Raw genomic sequence first — 24459 nt, forward strand, 5'->3', positions numbered from 1 at the left:
GAATTATGTAGGTTAAATTACACTTTTGGTCCCCCTATTTTGGCCATCCCCATATTTATCTTTTAAACAGTTTTGGTCCCCCATGTCCATTTTTCATTCAAAAAACACTGTTGTGTACTGTTTTTTAGATGTAGCATACTTTTATTGACTTGAAATAAGAAATATTAATTATTGACGACGTTTTCTTCCTTTAATCGTCTTCTTTAAACGTCGTCGATTTCTCCCAGCATGTTCGTTCTTCTCTTTCATTCTCCAAAAAAAAAACGCTCTTTACGTTCTCTCTCGATCAGAAAGCATCCCCTGAATACAAAAAAAACTGAAAAATCAACATTTTTTGGACGAAAAATGGACATGGGACCAAAACTGTTTAAAAAATAAATAGGAGGACTAATTTCGTGAATTGACCAAAATAGGGGGACCAAAACTGTAATTTAGGCAATTATATATTACTAGTTTAATTTTAAATAAAAAAATTGTACATACTAATTAAGTAAATAATTTTAAAAATCAACCTATAAAATGAATACATTCCATTCACAATCAGAAGTACAAACAGGCGTGCGTACACCAACATATCCGACAATTCCTTTTGAGTTCTTCCGCCATCACCAACGTTGTACCAAACAAAAACAAAAAAACAAACCAATTTTCGATCACCAACAACTCAACCCACTAAACCCTTTTGATTCCAATGTCTCAAAAACAACCTCTAATAATCAGAGACAAAACCCAGATGCGAAACTGGTCAAGGTCAATGAGATCCCAATCCAAACTCATTGCTTTCGTTCCCACCATGGGTTACCTTCACCAAGGCCATCTTTCTCTCATCACCGAAGCTCACAAACACGCCAATGTTGTAGCAGTATCAATCTACGTCAACCCGGGTCAGTTTTCACCTAACGAAGATCTTTCTACCTACCCTTCTGATTTTGAAGGTGATGTTCAGAAGCTTTTGTCTGTTCCTGGTGGAGTTGATGTTGTTTTTAATCCTAAGGACTTGTATGATTATGGGGAGAGTGAGGGTGGTGAGGGTGGTGGTGGTGGTGGTGGTGATGGGGTGGTGTCTTGTATTGAGAAGAGTGGTTTGGGACATGAGAGTTGGGTTAGAGTTGAGAAACTTGAGAAGGGTCTTTGTGGGGTGAGTAGGCCAGTTTTCTTTAGAGGGGTTGCTACTATTGTTGCTAAGTTGTTTAATATTGTGGAGCCTGATGTTGCTGTGTTTGGGAAGAAAGATTATCAGCAGTGGAGAGTTATTCAGAGAATGGTAATTGTTTTTCATACTTTTTCCTTTCTTTAGTATTTTCCTATCATAATTAGTCCTCATAACAAGTGCTCTCTGCCTCTCTCAAATTACTGAGAAATATTTAGGATGCATTTAGAAGAGCTTATTTCCTGCTTATTTGGGTTTTTTTGTCTGTGTTGAATACGACTAGTACTATTCATTAATAAGTGGACAGACTCTCGAGCCTCGCGAGTGTAGTGAAACCCTTGTGGCACGGCCCTACCTGTAACCCTATGTGTTGAATAATAGAAAACTACAAAGCTATTATATTATCAGAGGAGACGTAGGCATAATTGGCCGAATTCTGTGATCAAAAGTTGTTTTCTTGAGTGAACTGTGTAAAAGTATCTGTGAATGCTTAAGAAAAAAAACTTATCAGATGTTTATTTACCTGTTTTCAACTTATTTCAATATGCTTTTTAAGATATGTCATTGTGTCTTACTCATTCTTCGAACTTCAGCTAGTTATACCCTTAAGTATCAAGCTTCTGAAAGTGAGGTCGGTAATTGTTAGATAGTGAAAGTTTATGCTGTAAATTTCCTTAACCGAATGTTGGTAAATAGCCGCTCTAACGGTGCTATGCTGCTATAGCATAGCAGAATTTGAACATACCAATATTATCTCCGTTTCTTGTGTTTCTGTTATCACTGAAAAACAACATCTCCATCATGCACTGTACCTTAAGCTTCTCTGATGGGATGGAAAATGAAAACGGGCCAAAGAATGAAACGAATAATAGACCGACGGGAGATAAATTGGAAGAGGGAGAGAGGATTCAAGAACTAGGAAATTAGAGGGAAAATGGTGAATATAAGGGTAACTTGTAACCGAAGGTTTTCCTTAAATGCTATACCTATTATTGTTGTAGGATGTTGGTTTTAATAGACTGACTGATTCTTGTTTGCAGGTTCGCGATCTTGATTTTTCCATAAAAGTGGTAGGTTGTGAAATAACAAGGGAAAACGACGGCCTAGCAATGAGTTCGCGCAACGTACATCTCTCATCTGAAGATAGGGAAAAGGTTTATTTTCAGCTTTACTAAGCCTTAATCCATTGTTTGTATTATTTACCTTCTATCTACAACTAGGTAACGCTTTCAAATCCCTTTGCAGGCGCTATCTATAAACAAATCATTATCAAGAGCCAAGTTAGCCGCCGAAGATGGTCAGGTGCAATGTGAGAAATTGAGGAACTTAGTCATCCAATCTATTACTGACGCTGGTGGAAGAATCGACTATGCTGAGGTCAGATGTTAATATTTTTCAAATATTTTTGTAGTGAAATCAAATAGGGAAAGGAAAGGTTACGAATAAATAACGGTATATTTCAATGCTACGTGCTAACTTGATACATTTTCGTGCAGATTGTTGATCAACGGAGTTTAGAGAAAGTGGAGTTGATCAAAAGTCCTGTTGTGTTCTGTGTTGCTGCATTTTTTGGGAAGGTCAGGCTTATAGACAACATGGAAATCAACTTATAATTAATCTAACTTTCTTTGTCACATAGCTATTGGTTAGTAGTTCTAACAGTTCATAGGGTACAAAACATAAGGGATATTTTTCGAAAATCTATGCATGAGATGCATTTATCCGCCACAAGAAATTCTAGGAGAGCTGCTATACAGAATTCAAATAAATGCTAAATAACAACTTCATGACAGTGGAGGAGTGGATTGAAGTTTTGTGACTGCAAAACATGGATTGAATAATTTGTACTACTCTTTGTTTCCTAGTTGTATGTTCAAATCAATTTTTTAGTCTTCTTCACCGTAATAATGATTATAAGCACTTCTTTTTTTACCCCTTGACACCTATCTCAAAATTGACTTCGAGGATAAACAATAATATCTAGGTTGGTATCAACTCTCAACTCTAATTAAAAGTAAAAAATTCAATCTCAATAGATATCTCCCACTAACATTCTTAAATCAAGGATTCTTCGAGTCATCATTTGGACAAAACCTATAATCAAGCTAAACAGATATTTTTGACTAATATTTTTCAATCAAGCATTCTTCATGATATTAAAATGTATGGATGTTTATATTCAACTTCTTATTTGAGTGCTTTTTTAGTGGCAAACTCACATTCTAGCGATCTTAATACTTTTTGTGCTTGTAGATACAAAATTGTTTGCTTTTAAACTTGACAAGCTAAATGGTGTTCGCGGTGCGGTTTGGGCGGTTTTGACGAAAAAAATCATCCGAACCGCAAGAGAAAAAATCGTGCGATTTGGTTTGGTTCGGTTGGCTTTTAAAAAAAATCCGAACCAAACCAAACTAATGCGGTTTGGTTCGGTTCGGTTGGTTCAGTTTTTTACAAATATTTTATTGAGCCATAATGCATATATAGATGACAACATAATTTTATATTTAGACATTCATACACTATCAAATAACAATAAAACTCGACATATTTTGACAACAATTTTTCATTTAATATGTAAAAATTAAATTAGAAAAAAATGGAATATTAAACATAAAATAATAACATAAAACAATATAAAAAATATTATAATGAAACAAAATAATATAAGAGACAAAAGATTAGTGAAGGTGAAAAAGAAAAAAAAAAGTGTTGAGAGATTAGAGAAGAAAATGTGCGATAAAAACGAAACTGAAATACAGAATATTTACATAAAAATAGAAGGTGAAAAAGAAAGAATATAAGAGAGTAGAGATTATAGAAGAAGGAGGAAGATGTATGTGGCAAAGAAGGTGCGATAATGTTATTAGAGATTTGAGAAGATCGAGACTAAAATTATATGTGTAAGGATGAGAAAATTGTTGGTAATCATAAGGCTAAGGTATAATAGGTTTAATTTTTGGTTGGATGTGAGTTAAGTAAAATTTAGATTGTAACATAATGCGGTTTGATTCGGTTTGGTTCGGTTTACGAAATACAAATCGCAAACCGAACCAAACCGTGCGGTTTTGTTAAAAAATGACCCAAACTAATTCGAACCAAATGCGGTTTTTTGTGGTTTCGATTTAATTTGGTTTGCGGTTTTCTATTGGGTTGGTTTGGTTTTGATCACACCTACTCCATCCACCCTCTAATTATAAAACTCTTTAAAAAAATTGTTTGTATTTTAATATTAGAAACACTACAAATTTCTGAGTACATTTACTTTTAAAATATATTTTTATCAAGACAAAAAATAATATCAAAATTACCTTAAAAGATGAAGATTTAATCACTCGTAATAGTTATGTACAAAACATATTGTACTAAAAGAATATACACGGTATGAAATCTTACCAATTGCGAAATAAATAGAGCATCAGTATTATGTAAATTGTCCTCTTATTTTTTCTATTCTTATCTAGTTTTTATACCCAGACCTTCCATTCTCTCTTGACCATTATCACATTTATGCCGGACAAGGCGTGTCTCTTTATTTGAGTGTAACGGCTATAACAACCATTAACAATAAAGTCCTTTTGTATGAGCATTTGTAAATCTCCTTAAGACCATTACTTATGAGTTATGACTAAGTCACCAATGCTAGACTCGCACATTTGTAAATCTCCTTAAGACCATTACTTATGAGTTATGACTAAATCACCAATGCTAGACTTGTATCCCACTCTTAATTTACGTCAACCACAAGGCCAGACCAAACAAGATCACCATCTTCTTCATGATGGCAAGCTGTTGTGATTCTTGCTTGAGCTTACCCTTTCCCTCCTAAAACTCTTCGGGCTCAATGTATGATGGGCAAAGGTTGGTTGATGCCAAGTAGGTGTAGGTCAATATATGATGGGCAAAGGTTAGTTGATGCCAAGTAGGTGTAGGAGTAAAGTGCTTTGACTTGGAATGAATCCGACTGACAAAATTTGGAATAGGCATACTAGTCTCTTAAAAGCATGTTGGAGCGAAGTGCTTTGACTTGGATGGTACCGAATATCAGAATAGGCATTCCCGTACACATACATTAACATGACCCCTATTTCTAGACGCAGAGATAACTAAAATAAAATGGACACCAATCATCAATACTTAAAATTTAATTAATCCTTATCAGTCAGTGTTTAAATTTAAAAAAGAAAATCTAATTAGTTTCCATTCAAATGTTAGAACCGTGCCAGTTCAACTTTTTCAACAAAAGTTAAAAGTTAAAACCCAAACTGTCCGCTTTAAGAATATCACAAATCAAAATGCAGCGCTTGCCGAAGATGGTCAGTGTAAAAACACACATAACAGAGAATATGGAACTTAACTAAGAAATGGCTGGTTTCTAATAGACTTGTAAAGAAAAATAGGCAACATCAAACTAATTAAGAAATGGCTGGTTTCTAATAGAGAAAACATCATAATCCTCACACAAAATGCTGAAACAAACTCCCACCTAAACTATATGAGAAGAACAGATTAGCACTATACTATGGGAGACAAAATGGTGAAGTGAAGGCTAATAAAGCATTGCACACTATACAAGCAATGTCATATAATACTGATGACTATAATAGATGTAAGAAGAATGTAAATCCCAAAAGCCAAAAGCACTGCGTGGATAGTAGAGGCAATGATAATCAGCTAGCAAAAATCTTATCATCGAGTGAGGAGATAGCTTGACACAGTTGAAGCAACAATGGAAAGACTACTCATTTAGAACAGTTGAAGCCACCACAGACTGAAAGAACAATAATGAGAATTATGGCAATTACGATACCAAGAACTATTAGCTTTATCTTCATATTTTGGAACCACATCTTTCTCCTTATCTTGGTTCCCTGTTGCCTGAAATCTTGCGCCTGCAAATTCATATGTGAAGAGTGAGTTGCAGAAAAAAATAACGAACATTTGTTTCTATTAGGACAGATCACTGCAAGCACAATGTGAACCAAATTCATTGTTTGGAGGTGAAAAAACGAAGAAAAACAATACCATGTCCGAAACATACTATAGCTTTTACACAATCTTACAAAATTTAATGAAACTTTGAAACTGTAACTATTAGATGTAGACAGGCTTGCCTTACTAATGATTTGTATTTACAAACATAAGCATGTCAAAGGGCACTCCAGCAAATTTGTTTTACCAATGTTACTAGTACTCAACTAATCAAAATATTGTGTACCACATATCAGACTTACCTTAATGCCTTGTTGTGATAAGGTAAAACTAAAAAGTGGCATCGAATACCTATTACAGTATTTCATGTAGCTAAGACACTCATCATTAGATATAATGTTTGCTTATGAAAATCTTGTTGCCTATTTACTATACATGTATAGATTTGGGTCTTCATAGCATCTGTCCAAAATCATCTATTATGATTGAAGATTACTTATCATATGGATAGAATATCAGCAATTTAGTATTCAAACCTCAGATTGTAGATGCCTGTTACTTCAATACTTTTTGACAGCTAAAAACATTAAAACTCAGCACTGAGTTCTAAGGAAGGTGGCAGGGGCAATTTTGGACCATATATAGCAATCTATTACCTTGCACTTTAATAAGATTGCTACTTAATAGTTTATTAATATGCAAAATGAAACTATAGTAACCAACAGACCTGAGAGCGAAGGTTCTCTGTCTTGTCAACTAAAAGCTCAATTTTCTCCCCACGGTCCAGAACCTGCCAAAATGAATAAATGTTAAAAAATTCCATATGTCAAACTCAACAGATTAAACTGCTTTAAATATGACCACTTGATAAAAAATAATGGAAACAACAATAACTATAATCATGAGAAAGTTAAGCTTCTGAAAACATTTTCATCCCACCCACAGCAAAAAGACAAAGTGTATTTGCATATATGCCTGAAAACAGAGGAGGGAAAATATGATAAGGATTTAAGTGTTTCACCTTCTCAATATTTTCCATCATAACTCCTTTAACTTCTGAAACCTGAGCTTTCACTTTAGAAAGCTTGTTAATCTCCTCTGGGTGATCAACACAGTACTGCATCTGTTCCTTTAACTTAGGCCTACACCATGAGCAACAAATATTTCACAATAAATGAATGTCATTATAATAAATTAGCATTGACAAATTGCAGGATATGAATATACCCAAACTCTCTATTCAGACTCTTCGCAGCCGCATTTTCAGCTTTTCCAGCATATTTCTTGGTAAATTCCTCCTTGATGCGTTCAAGGAAAGCAATTGGAGTCTGCCGTCCAGCAGACTCAACAGCAACAACACAGTAAGCTACAACATTCAACCGACTTAAAGTCAGTTCCAAACTCATAATTATTTAAATTTCAATAGAAAACAGAAAGCAAAACATCACCAAAAGAAAACAAAACTAAAAAACAATCAAGTTTTTAACAATAAAACCAGATTTAATTTTTTAATTTATCATTTACATTCGGTATTGTAAAATCTCTGAACAACCAAATTGTTTCCGTAAAATCTCTGAACAACCAAATAGTTTCTTTCTCCCTCAACTTTCATTCTATATAGCTATAAAAAGAAATTTTCCCTTGATCTTTCATCTATCAACAAAATTTTAAATGTTCCCCTTTAAGTTAACAAGTAATAGAACAACAACACCAAGGTTTTAAAAAACAATATGTTACTGCAAAAACGGCCGCGACAAAACAGTATTCCACTATTATTCACCGTTTTTATGATAATTGTGGTTAATTTACACAACAACCACTGCAATCAGTTTCGCAACACATGTTCCAACCGATATCGCGAAAACTTTTACGCGACCGCGACAGTTATTAAAAACCCTGAGCTACACCAAATACAACTTATGTAGCACGAATCTTCGAATTGAAGACGTATACGAAGCTCAACAATGACATGTAGTTATATTCAATCACTTTTGCTTCTATCATTTTAAATTAATATCACTGTTGTGTCTAGAGATTCGCATATTAGATCAACAATGTAATCGACTCAAATCTCAGTCACACAGATTTATTGTTTCCTATTACACTTTTTTTTGTCATATTCTGACAATAAAACCATTAGAAGATTTCAACAATGAGAATCAAATACAATCGATCAGAGTTAACATAACAAAATCAAATCAACGCAATCGGAACGCAAAACTCCATTTCCGTTAACCTTTTTCTCAACATTCTACTGTTCGCAGATCAAAGAATAAAAACTAACCTATATTCAAATCGCAAAATAGAAACATCAAAATCATAAAATGAATACAGATCAACGAAACGAAAAGTTTAAGAAGAGTTAAAAGAGTTACTGAGTCCACTATCAACGAGGTAGTTAAACGTATGTCCATCGCAGTTGTAAGTGAACTTGTTGTTTGAGGACGGTAGTTTCTGGAGACACTGCGCCGCCACGCCGGTGAAGTTACCGGTGAACTCAGTGTATTCCGCGATGATAACGGTGCCGCGAGCGACGAAGCTGTAGATCAACGATTGTTGTCCCATCGTCGGAACTACAATCGCAGATTAAGAAAATATCACGAGATCGATTCAGAGAAGAAGATGAAGAAAATGGCAATGTCGGTTGTAGAGAGAGAAAGAGTGAAGGATGATACGGTTTTAGAGAGAGAAAGTGTGGAGAGAAATGAATGAGGAGGGTTCGTTTTTCTGTTTGTAGTAACAGAAAGCGTTTGGGAAAAGAGAAAGAGGAAATAAATGAAATGAAGTGTGTGTGTGTGTGAATGTGTTTTGTGCTGGCTTAGATGCGAAGCAAGCGTGAAATGGAAGAAAAGGTGAATGTGAATGGGATTAAACTTAAAGTGCCATTGTGTTTATTGGCTATTTACGTAAATGACACGCTGTACGCTGTATTCGATTCGTGCAATTCAAATTCAAATTGTTTTTTTGTTGGTGAAATTCATTGAAAGTTTTCATTTATTGGTTGTGTCTAGTTGTTTCCTACCTCCTTTACACACTAAAAATGATTTTACACTTCACCCAATTAAATGTTAGATAAACAAATTTATACCCGTGAATTTTAGTCGAATAGCATATTTTAAAACAAAAGAAATGGTAGGGTCAAACATTTTAACATAGTCTTCTATCACACACCAATAATATTTAGACATATCATTCATTTATTTTTATTGAGTCATCTGTTACCGATATAATAGATTATTTAAAAATTGTAGTAAAAGTTAAAAAAAACTAATACTCTTCTTCTTCTTGTCGTATTTCCAATCTCCATAGATGTGGCTCTGACTTCTTCTCTTTATACAACTCACTTTATTTTAAAATTTGTGGGAAACATATTTGAGGATATGTATATTAGTCATAGAAATTTATTATCTAGCTCAGAGATGAAGGGAACTTGAAAAGCGACGCCAGCAACAGTGGTGTCGATAGAAATTTTTTTAGAAGGTTCATGTTGCTCCTGAGTGTTCTTCCATGGCGAGTAGGGGTGGGAATACGCTGGGCCGAATTAGGTTTTGTCAAGCCTGAGTATGGCCTACTAAAAAATTTGAAGCCTAAGTCTGGCTTGTAGCCTATCGTAGGCTTGTTTTTTGGGCCTGGGTCTATTAAAAGATCAGCGAGATTAGATGTTTGTTTGCATTGACTTATTTGAGTTTACCTAGTAGCATAAATTTTGTGATACTATTTGTTTGAAAGAACTTATGGAAGCAACTTATGACATTGTTCATAAGATTTTTTTTCATCTTATTTTCATAATTTCTTCAAAATAACTAAGATTTATCTTTATATTTTAATTCAAAGTACAAAATACAATATAACAATAATAAAATTATTCATATTTATTTAAATAGGCCATACTCATAGGCTTAAAATACTTTTTATATGGCCTGTGACCTAGCCTTTTTTAACTAAATAGGCTTATAAAAAAGTTTGGACCTATTCTATTTACATAAAAAGCCTGACCTGGCCTATGCCTATGTAGGCTGGACCGTAGGCCCGTGTTAGTCGGCGTGGCCTATTCCCATCCCTAATGGTGAGGTTTAGAGTGGATGTGGTATTGTTTCAAGAGAAATGGTTTTGTTGCAAGAGAAATAGATTGATTTGTGATTGATTTTGTTTTTCCGACTTATGTGTCACAATCTCTTCTCTGCATCTCCGACCCCGACTCTCCTCCTAGCCATATTCTTTATGCTGACATCTGTTCTTTGTTGTTGTAGATTGTTTAATTGAAATTTGAAATTGTTATGTGGTGTGGAGGTGTAATCAATTTTAAAATAATCAATTAGAGATTTCAATTTTACAAATAAGTTTTTTTTCATCTTCTTCTTATTATTGTAAGTGAAAGATATTGTTTATGAGGATTGGTTAGATCATTAAAAGCAATACAAATGTATCAATTTCCATGTGTCTTTTCAACTAGTGATTTTATTGGTGTTGTCTCCACTATGTAATCACAATTAAAATTGGTAGGCTGCAATCACAATTATAATTCTTCTATAATTACAATCCTAAAAATAAGATTATGCTATAATCACAATCAAAATTCTACTATAACCACAATTGATCTTATATTTGTTGTAGTAAGATTACCACTGCAATAGAAATTCAATCAGCTTTATGCATCTATTTCATCTATGAACACCTATATGTGACAGTGTAACAGAAATCCAATCATTGATTTCAACAACTTAGAAGAACTTAGGACTTAACGAATTCACTCTTCATTCACAGTTTGCTCAACTTGAATCCACAAAATATCATATAATTAAACAATAGAGTAATACCCAACTTGTTTGATAATTAAAAGTACCGAATTAGCAACAAAATTGACACTCAAATACGTCCAACAAAATTTGTAACTTTAACATCACAAAATTCAACATCACTAAAATTTGTAACTTTTACATCATAAAATCCAAAATCACAAAAATATATAACTTTTACATAACAAAATTCGTAACTCAAATTGATATTCCCTGTGATGATAATGCCAACATCATTAGACAAACCCATCTTGCATTTAAAATCATCATGTCTTAGAAGTAACAATCCTATAAAAATAAAAAAAATGAAAGAGAATTATATAAAGGTTCAAAATGTAACTACTAAACAATTTACAACAAATGCATTACAGAGAATGAATAAAACCAGTGTGTATAGAAATCAAGAATTTCTAACCTTATTCAATTTAATATTAGATTTTCTTTTACAACCTTTTTCGATTCCACTATTCATTCTTTTTGGAGCCCCTTTAGTTTTTTATACTTGAGGATCAAGTAGTGACTTCAAAGGTAAAACATTCTTTCTAACATTTTCTTTGTTGATCTTCAAAGATTTATTAATAGTTGCACATTAGGGTAAGGTCTCCTCAAAAATCTTACAAGCAAAATTGTAACTCTCATTACTTAATGACCCTTCATGAATAAATTCAACAGCCTTTTCATATAAACGATCAAATCTCTCTTTATCTGAACCAACATCTTCATCTATTTTTCTCCTATTATGGTTACTTCTAACATCTTTGGTCCATCTTCTCAATATGTAGTATGATGGAACAGCAAAGACACCAGCAACTAAAAGTGCCATCAATGAATGTCTACATAAATATCCATTAAACTCAAATGAGCGACATAAGCAAGATATTTCCTCTTTTGATGCATTCCATTCTACATTAAACTCCTCATTTGTCTCAAAGTCCAAGATTTTAAATGTAGTAATTTGATCATCTTTATGCTCTTTCAAAACAAGAGTGCCTGATAATCCAAAAACTTCAACTTGAAATCTCTTAAAAACTTCATGTGTGTAAATCACTGACATTTTCTTTTCAAAACGTGAAGGAGTTTTAAGAATAGGTTGCTTGTGCCAAGTATTAAAGTCAGCAAGTTTTTCCGCCTTTTCTCTATCCGTCAAAGCAACTTTGTATTTTTCAACAAATTCTTTTAAGGTAGTTTTCTTACAGACATATTTGTCAAAAAAATGAAATAATGATTTCTGATCTCTGAGTTGTTGACATACCACCAAAAAATGTATCATTCATGTAAACGGGAACCCAATGTTCACGCTCATCATATAAAGATTCAATCCAAGCATCCACACGTAGTTGGAACATTTCCATCATTTCTTGCCATTTATCTTCAAATTCCTGCTTTGACCAAGACTTGTAAATGCATGAGTTGAGATATCTCATGAAGTCATCATTTTTTCTTAATAAGTGCCTAAGCTTCTCAGGCACCTTTCTAAGTATCTGCCAAAGACAAAATCGATGTCGAGTATTTGGAAATACCTCTGTTGTGAAAAACGATGTCAAGAACAAAATATAATAGGAATTAGGGAAGATAAGAAGAACACAAGAATTGGTTATAATTGCTATTCTTTTACTTTCTCTTAAAACAAGATTACAAGTTTACAAGAATAACAAATAACCTCTCTCACCCTAAATTAGGATTTGCAGCTTAGCAATGATGAGAGACTAATATGCTATTTATAATAAAACCTAACATACTAACTAATGGGATTTTTCCAAAAGGCCCATTACACAAGCTAACTTAATAAACAAGCCAACTTAACAAATTAGGGTTTAAACACTAAAACCTAATTTAACATGCTAACAACCCTAGCATCTTCGACATCAGCATGTGAACAGCCTTTGACTTCATGCTTAATCCTGTCGAACCAAGAAGCTGCCCTTCAACCATACTAGAGTTCGATCCAATATCTAACAAATCTCCATCTTGGATCTAACTCTACAACATCAAGGGAACAAACTAGCTTTCTTCATGCAGCTTTATCAACTGCATACAGTGGAAAAACTTGCAACTCGACAATGTCTTGGTGATCATATCAGCAACATTGTCTTCAGTCGAAACCTTCAGCACTTGGACTTCTCCACACTCGATTACTCCTCTGACGAAATGCAGCCTCACATCAATGTGTTTAGTTCGCTCATGATAGGCTGAATTCTTCGTCAGGTGTATTGCATTTTGACTATCACATTTAATAGTGATACCTCGACCTTGAAGTTTCAGCTCCTTGGAAAAACCTTCAAGCCACAATGCTTCTTTCACAACTTCAGTTTGGGCAATATACTTCGCTTTAGTGGTTGATAGAGCAACAACCTTCTGAAGTGTTGCTTTCCAACTAATTGCAGTGCCAAACATAGTGAAAATATATCCAAAAATAGATTTTCTGGAATCCATACAACCTGCATAATCAGAATCGACATATCCTTCGATGACTGCTCTACTATCTTCACCCAAGGCTCCACCATAAATTAGGACCCTGTTCAGAGACCCATTTATGTACCTTAAAATCCACTTCAATGCTTGCTAGTGAGCCTTTCCAGGATTCGCCATGTACATGCTTACAAGACTGTTTACGGTGATTTCCGGTAAACAACCGCTAGTCTTCCAAACTATAATAAATAAGATTTGGTTACTTGCAGGATCGACTAGATTGATCCTAGGAACATAGTCAAGAAGATTGTCATCAATGTTTATTCGAATCATATTCATTATTTGTCTTCTTCAATAGGCGTTGTTCGATTAACATAACAAATAGTCTTGACAATCACTTTGTTACATATAAATGTGACTTCAACGAAAAGATAAGTGACATAACATAGAAAATTAAAAGGACAATTGAAACGTAAAGAATCTTAAACTGCAGAAATGTAAAAGACTTTGAAAGTAAATAGCATGAAAGTAATTCGAAAGTAAATGACGTTAAAGTAAAGATACAGAAATGTAAATGACAAGAAGTAAACGAAATGCAGTAATTCTGAAAGATATTTAAAAGCAAAGGATAATACACATGTATTAAAATGGTGGTGTCATACGTACATTTTCTCAGCGAACTCTTTCTCTTAACGCTTGATACTTGAGTAAATATGTGAGTGATTTGTACAAAATGAACACCCAGAATCCTAACATTAAGACTCCTATTTATACTAGTTTCGACCTTAACGGTCCTATACTAATCTGCTGCCACGTTTCTCATAAGGACTTCTAGCGATGCCATCTGTTACTGGACAGTTACGAAACCGTCTTCGAATTTCAAATCTTCCCGCCTGAGTCCGTCTTCGACGCGTGGCAGTGTATTAAAAACACTACGAAAAACACGCTAAGTAGTAATACTTGAATATATTTACAAATTCGTCTAAGTCCCCGAAGACACATACTTTTCACTAGCTTTCAGTATTCATTATCTTCATAGTGAACTTAGAAATATTTATTCTTGAAGCATGACCATCAGTAGTCATCCTTTTATTTTTAAGGGATGGCCATCAGTAACCATCTTTCCTTCGATTTTCTACCTCTTCGAAGGATAAATACTTCAAAACGAAATCTTCAGCTAACAAATTGCCCCCAATAAATGCCTGTTTCGAGAGTCAACAGAAATAGGCGTTTCTTGTCATTATAAGATTTCGTTCTTTATTGATCTTTGAGAGTTCCAAGACTGCTGACTAACGTCATAATCATTGATGACCCTGTTTCCGAAACGTCTTGTCATTTTCAAAGATGTCTTCTCATAACTCACATTCCCACGTTTTAACCTTACTTCTTGATCATTACTCCTACATGCTAGGAGTGAAGCTATCTCTTATTCGACCGCCGTTGGATTAAATCACCAGCCGCCACGTGTTCTTTGGATTTTACCCAAAAGATTTAAAAAGGGTTTCCGTTAAACCTTTAAATACTTGGTCTTATACTTCTACACAAACTTTCATTCCTATTTCTTCATCTTCTTCAAAGAAAACCAAACATCTTCAATTTCTTCAAAATCTTGCTCTCTTAATCAGAAATTTCTCTATGGCTTCATCTTCAAATGTTCTTCAACCTACTCTAAAGCTCCAATCAACAATACGGTCTGGGGAACAAGAGCACGTTCAAAACCCTAACACCGAAGAAATACGCGCTATTTACGCCTCCCAGGTAATCATTCCCTTTGAACTTTCTGGAAAATCTCTCGCTTTTATGGGTCCATTACCAGGTGAAAATATCCCATCTCTGAATAGATTCTTCCCTGCTTATTACAAGACTAGACCATTAGTTAGCAAAATTAGGATAGATGAAGATGGCTGTTCTCCCTCAGAAAAATCTGCTAACATGGAAGAAACTCCCACTGAAACTCCTTTAGCTTTAGCGAAAATTAGGGTAAACTATATGACCAACTCTGTAAAAGTGTTTAGGTCAATTCCTTTGGCCAAGGATCCTGATTTGTACTATGCCTGGTTAGAAAAAGTAGAGAAACAGAAAGAATCCTTCTGGAAATTGTTAGGAATATACGATTTGATTCAACTGTCAAAGACAGGTTTAGAATACAACCAACCCATGTTAGTAGCAGCGGTTCACTTTTGGGATGCTTCTCACAACACTTTCCATCTTCCTTGTGGAATGGTTACCCCTACTCTTTTTGATGTGGCTGCGATTACAGGACTTCGACCAACTGGCGAAACCTTCGATCCTAATGAAATGGATGATGATACTATTGGTTTTAATGACTCACAAGTCACTTATACTGCATTCATCCAGAATCACCATATTACCACCGAAACGGCAGTATCCGATGAAGAACATATTGCTTTTCTAGCGCTATGGCTTTCACGATGTGCCTTCTGTTCAAGATCTATTCAAGTCGCAAAGAGATATCTTTGCATGGCTAATCAGTTGCATGCTGGAAAAAAGCTCAACCTCAGCCAACTGCTTTTAGGGTCTCTTTATGAAAACCTCAGCGAAGCTGCAACCCTTACCAAAAATTTCAAATCCGGTAGTTTACTTTATGCTGGCCCTTTCTGGCTATTACAACTATGGCTTAATGCTACATTCGAAACTCACCTTCCCTTTCGAGGAAATGTCAATGAGGAGGATAGCAAAATCAAGAATCGAACTATAGAAGGGACCAGGTTAGCTTACCTAACTCCAAAAGAAGAAATTGGAAAGCTTCGTGAACACTTCTTGGCGTATTCGATGATGTTTGCCCGGCGTAACCAGTTCGATCCTTCTATGGCTCCCTTTGTACACAGAACAATAGGTCCTGAATGGTTTACTCGAAAATTTCCATCAACATCTCAGGATCAACAAACTGAGTCTATGGAAATTTGGGAAGCCTTTCTGACTCCAAGGTTATTATCCCATCGCCTTCGACCATCAAAGGGTCAATGCATTCTCATGTGCTACCAACCAAATTTGGTCTCGAGACAGTTTGGGTTGGTTCAAATAAAACCCAAGTGTTTATATGAGAAAAGAAACCATATGTGTTTCCATACCTTGTACTTGACTGAAGAAGAATGTAAAACAAAAATCAACAAATACGTTGGCACCACCAAACTTCCTCCTGTCTCTTTCGAACCTGCTTTTTATTCTACACCAGACTTTCATCAATGGTGGACGGATTATTATAGCTCCCAAATCTTTGATGCTGATAGCCTTGCTCAAGCACTAACTGCAGCTTTTACTGATGTGCAGGAGAATTTTCAAAAAGGTACTTCAACTCATATTAAAGAAATCCAAGCTTTTCAAAAATTCTTTGAAACTATCTACAGGCCTGATGATCTTAGTCGGACCGTTCGTGAGGCTGCAGTCATTTTGCGCGAAAAGTTTTCCGCCAAACTGGATAAGTTGAAGTTGCCCTCGTATGTTCGACCAGAACTACGTTATGAAGTGGCTTTCAAACTTAATCCTCCAAAATTCCCTCCACTACCAAGTGCTGATTTTGGTGTGGCTCTAAGTCCTCCTTTCCCAGACTGGTTCGTGTGTGGGAATGCTCTCAAAATTCTTCAAGAGAGTACCAAAAAACGCGCTGAACGAGTGGTTCCGACTAAGCATACCTTGGATACTTTCAAAGGACATCTTCATATAGATCTTAAACATGTTCGTGTCCTGACCCCAATACCTAAAGGTTTGAATTAAGACAATCTTTTCGACTGACTTTTCTTTTCTTTGCTGATATACTGATTTCAGTTTCAACTACAGCTGTTGCACGAAGAAGGAAGATCAAGGAAGCTTCTGCCCAAAAAGATTCTGGGACATCTCAGAGCAACAAACCAAGTGGAAGTGATTCCATCGTTACTGGCAAGAAGCCCACGGTACATACTCATCTCATATTCTTGATTTTGCACAATCTGTGAGCAGTCTCCATCTTACTTTTCGTCTATTTGCCAGAGCTCGAAACCCCCAACAGGTTCGAAGCGGAAAGCTTCCTCGACAGCTGCTTCAGATGGTGAAGATAAATCCCCTCCCCAAACTAGACAAGGATACAAGAAGAGACAAAAAGCTGTTACCCCTTCAAGAAAAGGGAAAAAGACAAGCCCCTCTAAAACTGCTTCTCCTGGTGATAAAGTGTCCTCTGAAGAGTCTCCTTTGAAAGCTGCTAGCAATGCTTTCGTTGTGGAAAGTCATAATTCAAGTCCAGACACTATCCCAACCAAGGTATTTGGGTTCCAACCCACATATTATCTTATGATCTTAACCAAATAATTAAACTGACATTTACCTTGTTATTGCAGGAAGACGCTGGCACTGCCACTTCAGGTTTCAAGGACCATGGCTTTACCCTAAATGTTGACAAACTTTACGGTAATTGTCAAATTTTAACTTTCGTCAACTAAACCTCTCAAAGGTTTATCTTTATAACTAACTTTGCTCTATTTAACATAGGTACATCCCAAAATCAAACCCATGTTCTTTCGCCAGTCTTTGAAGACGTTAGGCCAATTGCTACCATATTGCCTAATGAACCAGTTGAAGAAAGTCACTCCACTGACGAATCCCCACCTACTCATCAAGACAAGAATTTTGAAGAAGATCACCCATTCTCAGGCAGCGACAATGTGAACCCCCAAACACATGACAGTGAAGATACTGCGTCGGAGCAAGGTGTTATGGAAGAAATTTCTCAACCAGCAAAACAAGATCCTCAAGGGACTTCGACTCTTGAGACGAAAACCATTCCTGAGACAACTTCGACGCTTGCCCCCATGAAGCCTACTCCTTTGGAGCTGGAACAACTTAAGCAAACTAATCCTCTTAGTTTCTTAAAGGCCATCATGGATGCGAATACTTCTTCGCCTTCAGAGCTTAATGTCTCTCCAGTTGCAACTGTAGAATCTGGTGATAAAGAAGACATTCCTAGCCTCCTCCGACAAATAAAGGAGAGATTCTTTGGGGTCAATCTTGTAGATGTCCTCAACCGGGAACCTATTAAGAGTCACAACTTAAATCAACTTCTAAAGAAGGTAGATTTGCTTCAAGTTTCCACAGAAGTTTCAGAGGTAATTGTTCTGTTAGGCTCTCTACTCGAGCAACTCCAGGCCAACATTCTTCGAAGGCAAAATGTCGAAAAAGAGCTATCTGAGACAAAGACCTCTCATGACTCTTCATGGAACTCTGCTGTGGACGCAACGAAACAAGGTGAGGCCCTCAAGCTCAAACATTCAGAAAATCAGAAGGCCTTTGATGATTATGAGCAGAACATCAACTCCTGGAAACAAGAGATAAAGGCACTCGAGGGCAAGATCAAAGAAGCTGAACGTTGTCAGGCAGCCATACAAAAATCTAACCAACAAGATTTGCTCGAAGTGGTGCAGTCGGGCATTAGACATTTCGAGACTGCACAGAAATTAGTGCCAAAAATCGAAAGTTTGAAGAAACAACGGGCACTAATCGAGCTTCGTATGTCTTCGTGGGAGACTCAATACTTGAAGATCAAAACGGATCTCCCTGAAGATTTTAACTAGATGCTTTCAGTCCTGTTACTTGTTGCACCTTTGTTTTGTAATCGAAACTATTGTAGACTCATAATATTTGTATGCTTGACTCCCATTTATATCTATAATGTTTGCCAGCATTACTTTTAGCGAATCTAAACATTTCTGCCAAAATATATCTTTAGATTCTCTACAGTGCTTTTTATTTAATGCGACGTGTAGAATCCTGAACATCTTTCGCAGCATTCTTGCCTCTAGACTTGACGTTTCCACTTCTTCTAGCCATAATCATTATAAAAAAGTGACATCACTTTCTCCAAAACGTCGGTTTTAAGACGTGCGTGCATCAGTTTAATGATTACTTCTCAACTTCCAAGGGCGGGAAACGGCGGAAGCCATAACTCCTTTCTTTGGAAAACCAACCGCAGTCCAATCACTCATTAACAATTAAAACCCACCCTTCAGTATTCCCAGTCTATATAAAGGGTCTAATATCAACTTCATTTCTCATTCATGCGTTTTCTCTCCAAACCAAACACAGAAAAAGAAAACACACAACTTCTTTCTTAGAACAACTTTCTTACCTTACAATGGCTGAACCTCTCTTCTTTAACGACATCAAAGCCCTCATCAGAGGCGAGTTCAGACTCTCTGAGGATGAACTTGTTCGTCATTTCATCAACCTCGAAACCCTGTTTGTCAACCAAGAACTGGACTTCTATTTTGAAGAAGTCTTGGAGGGTGCTATTTACCCCAACATGGTGGCAGAATTCTGGATGAATGCGTCCTTACGCATAGATCCTGAAGGTAAGACCACCATTAATTCTGAGATTCGACACGCTCGTCTCAGCATTACTCCCACCACTATTGCCAACCTGATAAAATGCAATAACTCTGGTGAAACTTTTGATGACAACAGTTTCAGCATGACTACTCATCTCATGTTGAGAACTCTTATGGACAATGATCGCTTCAGTGCCAAAGTCATCAGGATCTGGCACCAGATGCTCGTGGGGAACTTCCAACCTCGGCGGATCGACGAAAACAACATCATGGTTGAAGACTTGGAGTTCATCCTCTGTGGTCTTCGAGGGAGGAAAATTAACATTCCTTTAATGATCTTCAAAGGACTTGTTAAAGCTGTCTCTGCCGGTGTTGATCGTCGAGTGGTTGTGACTTGTCTTCCCTACGGGAGACTTCTTAGTTACATTTTTCTTAAGAAAGGCGTAGTGAGGAGGATGCGTGATTCTGGAGCCAGGGATATGTTCGAGGCTGAACCTTCTCCTGTGTTGTCTTTGGACAATTTAGACCAGAGGATTAACTAGCAAGTTTTTACCTTAGGTTTAATCTTTTTATATATATATGCCTTCCTTTCTTTTTGTAACCTCAGATCCTATTCTTTGGATCTTTTTGTAATGAATGTACTCCTATGCTTGAAATGAAAAGAATATTTTGGTGTCTTCTTTGATTTTTTCTTTCCATAATTCTTTCTGATTGTGAAGCCATTTTGGTCAATGTGAAGTATATTTTTTGACACACGCCTGACCATTTTGGCTTTTTGTAGTACCCTGAGTATCTACGTCTTTGCAATCCTTACTTCGTGCATACTTGGTTTATATCTCTTCAAATATTTCCCGTTTACTCTCAAGATCCTATGATCTTCTGCTAATTCTTCAATTTCGTAAGCATTGTTCGAGAATACTTTTAAGATTCGAAAGGGTCCTTCCCAATGTGGGGACCATTTACCAAGTGCCTAATTCTTTCGATCTATAGGTAAAATAACTTTCCAGACTAAGTCATTATTAACAAAAGTTTTACCTTTCACCTTTTTATTATAAGCTCTGGACACTCTTTCTTTTTGCCTTTTTATCATTTCCAGTGCTCGAAGTCTGTCTTCGTCCAAATCTACTAATTCATTCATCATTAACTCCCAGTATAAGTTGGGAGGAATGTCTGCTTGTCTTTGTATTCTTACTGATTGCAAACATATCTCAATCGGGAGTACTGCATCATGTCCAAACGTCAACTGGAAAGGAGTTGTATTTGTGGCTTCTTTTGGAGATGTCCGACAAGCCCAGAGCGCTTGATCTAAAGTCTTATGCCAATTCTTAGGTTTCTTTCCCACATGTTTCTTAATAAGGCCAATTATTATTTTGTTTGCTGCTTCAACCTGTCCATTTGCTTGGGCGTAATAAGGTGTGGAAGTAAATAACTTGAAACCTATTTCTCTGGCAAAGTCTTGCATTTTTCGTCCAGTAAAGACTGATCCCTGATCAGTTGTTATACTTTCTGGGATTCCAAACCTATATATAATGTGTTTCTGAATGAACTCAATCACAGCCTCTTGGTCCACATTTGCCAAAGGTATTGCTTCGACCCATTTTGTGAAATAGTCTATTCCTACCAAAATGTACCTTTGACCTTTAGATGACTTGGGGCGAATTTCTCCAATCAAATCTAATGCCCATCCCCTGAAAGGCCATGGTTTTACTATTGTACTTAATTCGTTCGCTGGAGCGTGTTGGATACCTGCATGTTCTTGGCACTCTTGGCACCCTTTCGCAAACTCTATGCAATCCTTTAACATCGAAGGCCAATACATCCCATAACGAAACAAGAGCCATTTCATTTTGTGCCCTGCTTGATGTGCACCACATGCCCCACTATGAACGTTCGACAGAGCCAAATATGCTTCTGCTTCACCCAAGCATTTCAACAATACCCCTTCAGGAGTTTTCTTGAATAATTCATTTCCCATCAAAAAATATGACAATGCTCTATACTTGGTTCTCCTGTCTGTATCCGTCGAAGGGTTTTTTAGGTAGCTAATAATTGGACTCCTCCAATCTGTGTCTGCCAATGAGTCTATATTTAGTACTTCGAATTGTTCTTTGTTGGCATAACCCAATTGTGAGTTCTCTAGATCACTTGGCGAAAGTTTAGTAAACATTGCTCTTCCTCTTACTTCAATCAATTCCTCCAACTTTTCTTTTGACACTTTATATCCTGAAGCTAATTGTGCCAAGTCGTTTGCTTCCTGGTTATTCACCCTTGATACGTGTTTTAATTCCACATATTCGAATTTCTTGAGTAGCCTATTTGTGATGACAAAATACATGATCAAATTCTCTTTGATACACTTGTACTCCTTTGTCAATTGTTTGATGACCAATTCGGAGTCTCCTTTAATTTCGACTCTGGTTGCCCCCAATTCTAACAAAGCCTCAAGTCCAGCAATTAATGCTTCGTATTCAGCTTCATTGTTGGAGCATAATGGACCTTCGATTTTAAACTTGAGCTTTGTTGGAATTCCATCAGGAGAAATTATCAATATTCCAACCCCAGTACCCTCTCTATGCGTTGAACCATCGAAATATAACTTCCAAGGTTTTAAGTCCACATAATGCTGATGATTCTCAACCACTGCATGGTCGACAATGAAGTCTGACACAATCTGACCTTTCATTGCCTTGAGAGGCTGAAATATTAATGAATATTCAGTAAGGGCCAAAGCCCATTTGCCAATTCGACTATGTAGTATTGGCTTAGATAACATATGTTTAATAACATCACAATGAGATGAAACGTAAACATCAACTGGCTTTATATAATACTTAAGTTTGATACAGGAGAAATACAAACAAAGGCAGAGTTTTTCTATATCAGTATATCTAGTCTCTGCATCATTGAGTACTCTACTTAAGTAATAAATGGCTCTCTCGATGCCATTCTCATCCTCCTGGGCAAGCATGCTGCCTATTGTTTTATCTGATGCTGAAATGTATAGGCGCATGTGCTTCTTCCCATTTGGGGGAGATAGAATTGGTGGACAAGTCAAGTATTGCTTTATCTGATCGAAAGCTTCTTGATGCTCCGCCCGCCATTCGAATCTTCCTTGCTTAAGCCGAAGTAGAGGTGAGAAAGCTTGCGTACGTCCACTCAAGTTAGAGATAAATCTCCTTAAGAAGTTTATCTTGCCCAATAATGATTGTAGTTCTTTCTTCGTGGATGGGGACTTGGTTTCCCTAATGGCTTTCGTCTTGTTCTGGTTGATTTCTATCCCTTTTTTGTGGACTACGAACCCCAAGAAATCACCTGCCTGCACAAAGAAAGCACATTTAAGGGGGTTCATCTTCAAGCCATATTTCCTCATTCTTTCGAATGATTGGCTCAGATGATCGAGATGACTCATACCCGAGGTAGATTTTACCACAATGTCATCTATATACACTTGCATGAATGTTTCTATAAAATCATGAAATATAGAATTCATTGCTCTTTGATAAGTTGCCCCAGCGTTTTTTAAACCAAAAGGCATCACAACCCATTCGTAAGTGCCTATTGCCCCTGGGCAACGAAATGCTGTCTTGGATACATCATCTTCCGCTATAAAAATTTGATTGTATCCCGAATATCCATCCAACATGCTTAAATACTCAAAACCTGCGGCTGAGTCTACTAACATTTCTGCTATAGGCATGGGATATTCGTCCTTAGGAGTAGCTGCATTAAGGTCACGAAAGTCTATGCATACTCTTAATGAGCCATTCTTTTTAATTACAGGTACTATATTAGCAATCCACTCAACATACCTTGTAGTTTGGATAAATTTGCACCGTAAGAGTCTTTCGACCTCTGCTTTAATCTTCGAGTGAATCTCTGGCGCGAATCTTCTGGGAGTTTGCTTTATGGGCTTCTTCCCTTCTTTAATTGGTAATTTTAATTCGACTAAATCCCTTCCTAGACCAGGCATCTCATCATAGTCCCAAGCAAAACAATCTCTGTTTTCTTTCAACATTTTGATGACCGTTGCTTTCAATTCTGGTTCTAGCTTCGCGCTGATATACGTTATCCTTTTTTGATCACTGTCTCCAAGTGGATCTTGGGCCAACATCTTTATATTCGGCGCCATTGGGTCTTTTTCGAACCCCAAAGGTTCTTCATCGTATATTGCATCCAACCTTTGGTTTGGTTTTTCTCTTATGATCTCTTCGTCTGGAGTCGTGTGTTCAGGGAGTTCGACACTCGCACGTATCTCCAATTCTGTTATTCCTTCTTTGGTTGAAACTGCATCTATCTTTGTATCTAATAGTTCGGCTTCGAGAGCCGCCTTTCTTTTGTTCTCGGCCACATAGGCCGAAATCTTTTCGAAGAACGAAGACTCAGACATGATTAATGTCATCGTCCCAGCCTGTTGGCCGTACTGTCGGATAATTCTCCAATGGTGCTGTATCTGGTGGACCATCCATGATCTCTCTATCCCATTGGAATCCATTTGGGTGTAAAGTTAAATAGTATAATGCATTTTTATTTGGGGTATACATCTCTTCTGCAGCATGACAAGGTCCTATGTTTGCCAAGTTCCTGTTGAAGTTGTTTTTGTTCACCTGGTTGACCTCAGCCATGTAGTAACTCTGATCACCTTCGATATTCTCCACTATACCATCTTCTCTCCAAATTGTCACCCTCTGATGCATTGTTGAGGGCACAACTGCTACTCCATGAATCCATTCCCTACCAAGCAAAAGGTTGTAGTTTGCCTTTGCTGGTATAACCATGAACATGGTTGGCATGGTAACTGAGCCTACTGTCAAATTGACTTGAACAACTCCCAGTGTTTGTCCTATTTTGCCTTCGTAGTTAG

At 36.5% G+C, this 24459-nt stretch overlaps 2 protein-coding genes across 2 annotated transcripts; one reads left to right on the forward strand and one right to left on the reverse strand.

The window, feature by feature from the left end:
• The first annotated feature begins 541 nt into the window (after window positions 1–541).
• On the forward strand, window positions 542–3000 carry LOC131642905 (pantoate--beta-alanine ligase-like). The gene is made up of 4 exons (XM_058913068.1): window positions 542–1264; window positions 2191–2304; window positions 2396–2527; window positions 2647–3000. The coding sequence occupies exons 1-4, from the start codon at window positions 692–694 to the stop codon at window positions 2761–2763; spliced, it is 936 nt and encodes a 311-aa protein (XP_058769051.1). The 5' UTR covers window positions 542–691; the 3' UTR covers window positions 2764–3000.
• A 2531-nt stretch (window positions 3001–5531) lies between these two features.
• Window positions 5532–8911, reverse strand: LOC131642906 (vesicle-associated membrane protein 722-like). Its single transcript, XM_058913069.1, has 5 exons — window positions 8455–8911; window positions 7307–7445; window positions 7101–7221; window positions 6807–6869; window positions 5532–6039 (listed from the first exon to the last, which is right to left on the reverse strand). The coding sequence occupies exons 1-5, from the start codon at window positions 8642–8644 to the stop codon at window positions 5890–5892; spliced, it is 663 nt and encodes a 220-aa protein (XP_058769052.1). The 5' UTR covers window positions 8645–8911; the 3' UTR covers window positions 5532–5889.
• Between the last annotated feature and the right edge of the window lie 15548 nt (window positions 8912–24459).

This window comes from Vicia villosa, unplaced genomic scaffold (genome assembly GCF_029867415.1).
Source record: "Vicia villosa cultivar HV-30 ecotype Madison, WI unplaced genomic scaffold, Vvil1.0 ctg.006067F_1_1, whole genome shotgun sequence".
Taxonomy (NCBI): domain Eukaryota; kingdom Viridiplantae; phylum Streptophyta; class Magnoliopsida; order Fabales; family Fabaceae; genus Vicia; species Vicia villosa.

What these genes read in the sequence shown, in the direction of transcription:
- LOC131642905 (XM_058913068.1), top strand. Translation starts at nt 692, where the DNA reads ATGTCTCAAAAACAACCTCTAATAATCAGAGACAAAACCCAGATGCGA. An exon ending in CATCTGAAGATAGGGAAAAG is followed by an intron (nt 2,305 to 2,395) that starts GTTTATTTTCAG and finishes ATCCCTTTGCAG; the next exon opens with GCGCTATCTATAAACAAATC. An exon ending in GAAGAATCGACTATGCTGAG is followed by an intron (nt 2,528 to 2,646) that starts GTCAGATGTTAA and finishes ATTTTCGTGCAG; the next exon opens with ATTGTTGATCAACGGAGTTT.
- LOC131642906 (XM_058913069.1), bottom strand. Translation starts at nt 8,644, where the DNA reads ATGGGACAACAATCGTTGATCTACAGCTTCGTCGCTCGCGGCACCGTT. An exon ending in CCTCGTTGATAGTGGACTCA is followed by an intron (nt 7,446 to 8,454) that starts GTAACTCTTTTA and finishes TGAATGTTGTAG; the next exon opens with CTTACTGTGTTGTTGCTGTT. An exon ending in AGTCTGAATAGAGAGTTTGG is followed by an intron (nt 7,222 to 7,306) that starts GTATATTCATAT and finishes CTCATGGTGTAG; the next exon opens with GCCTAAGTTAAAGGAACAGA.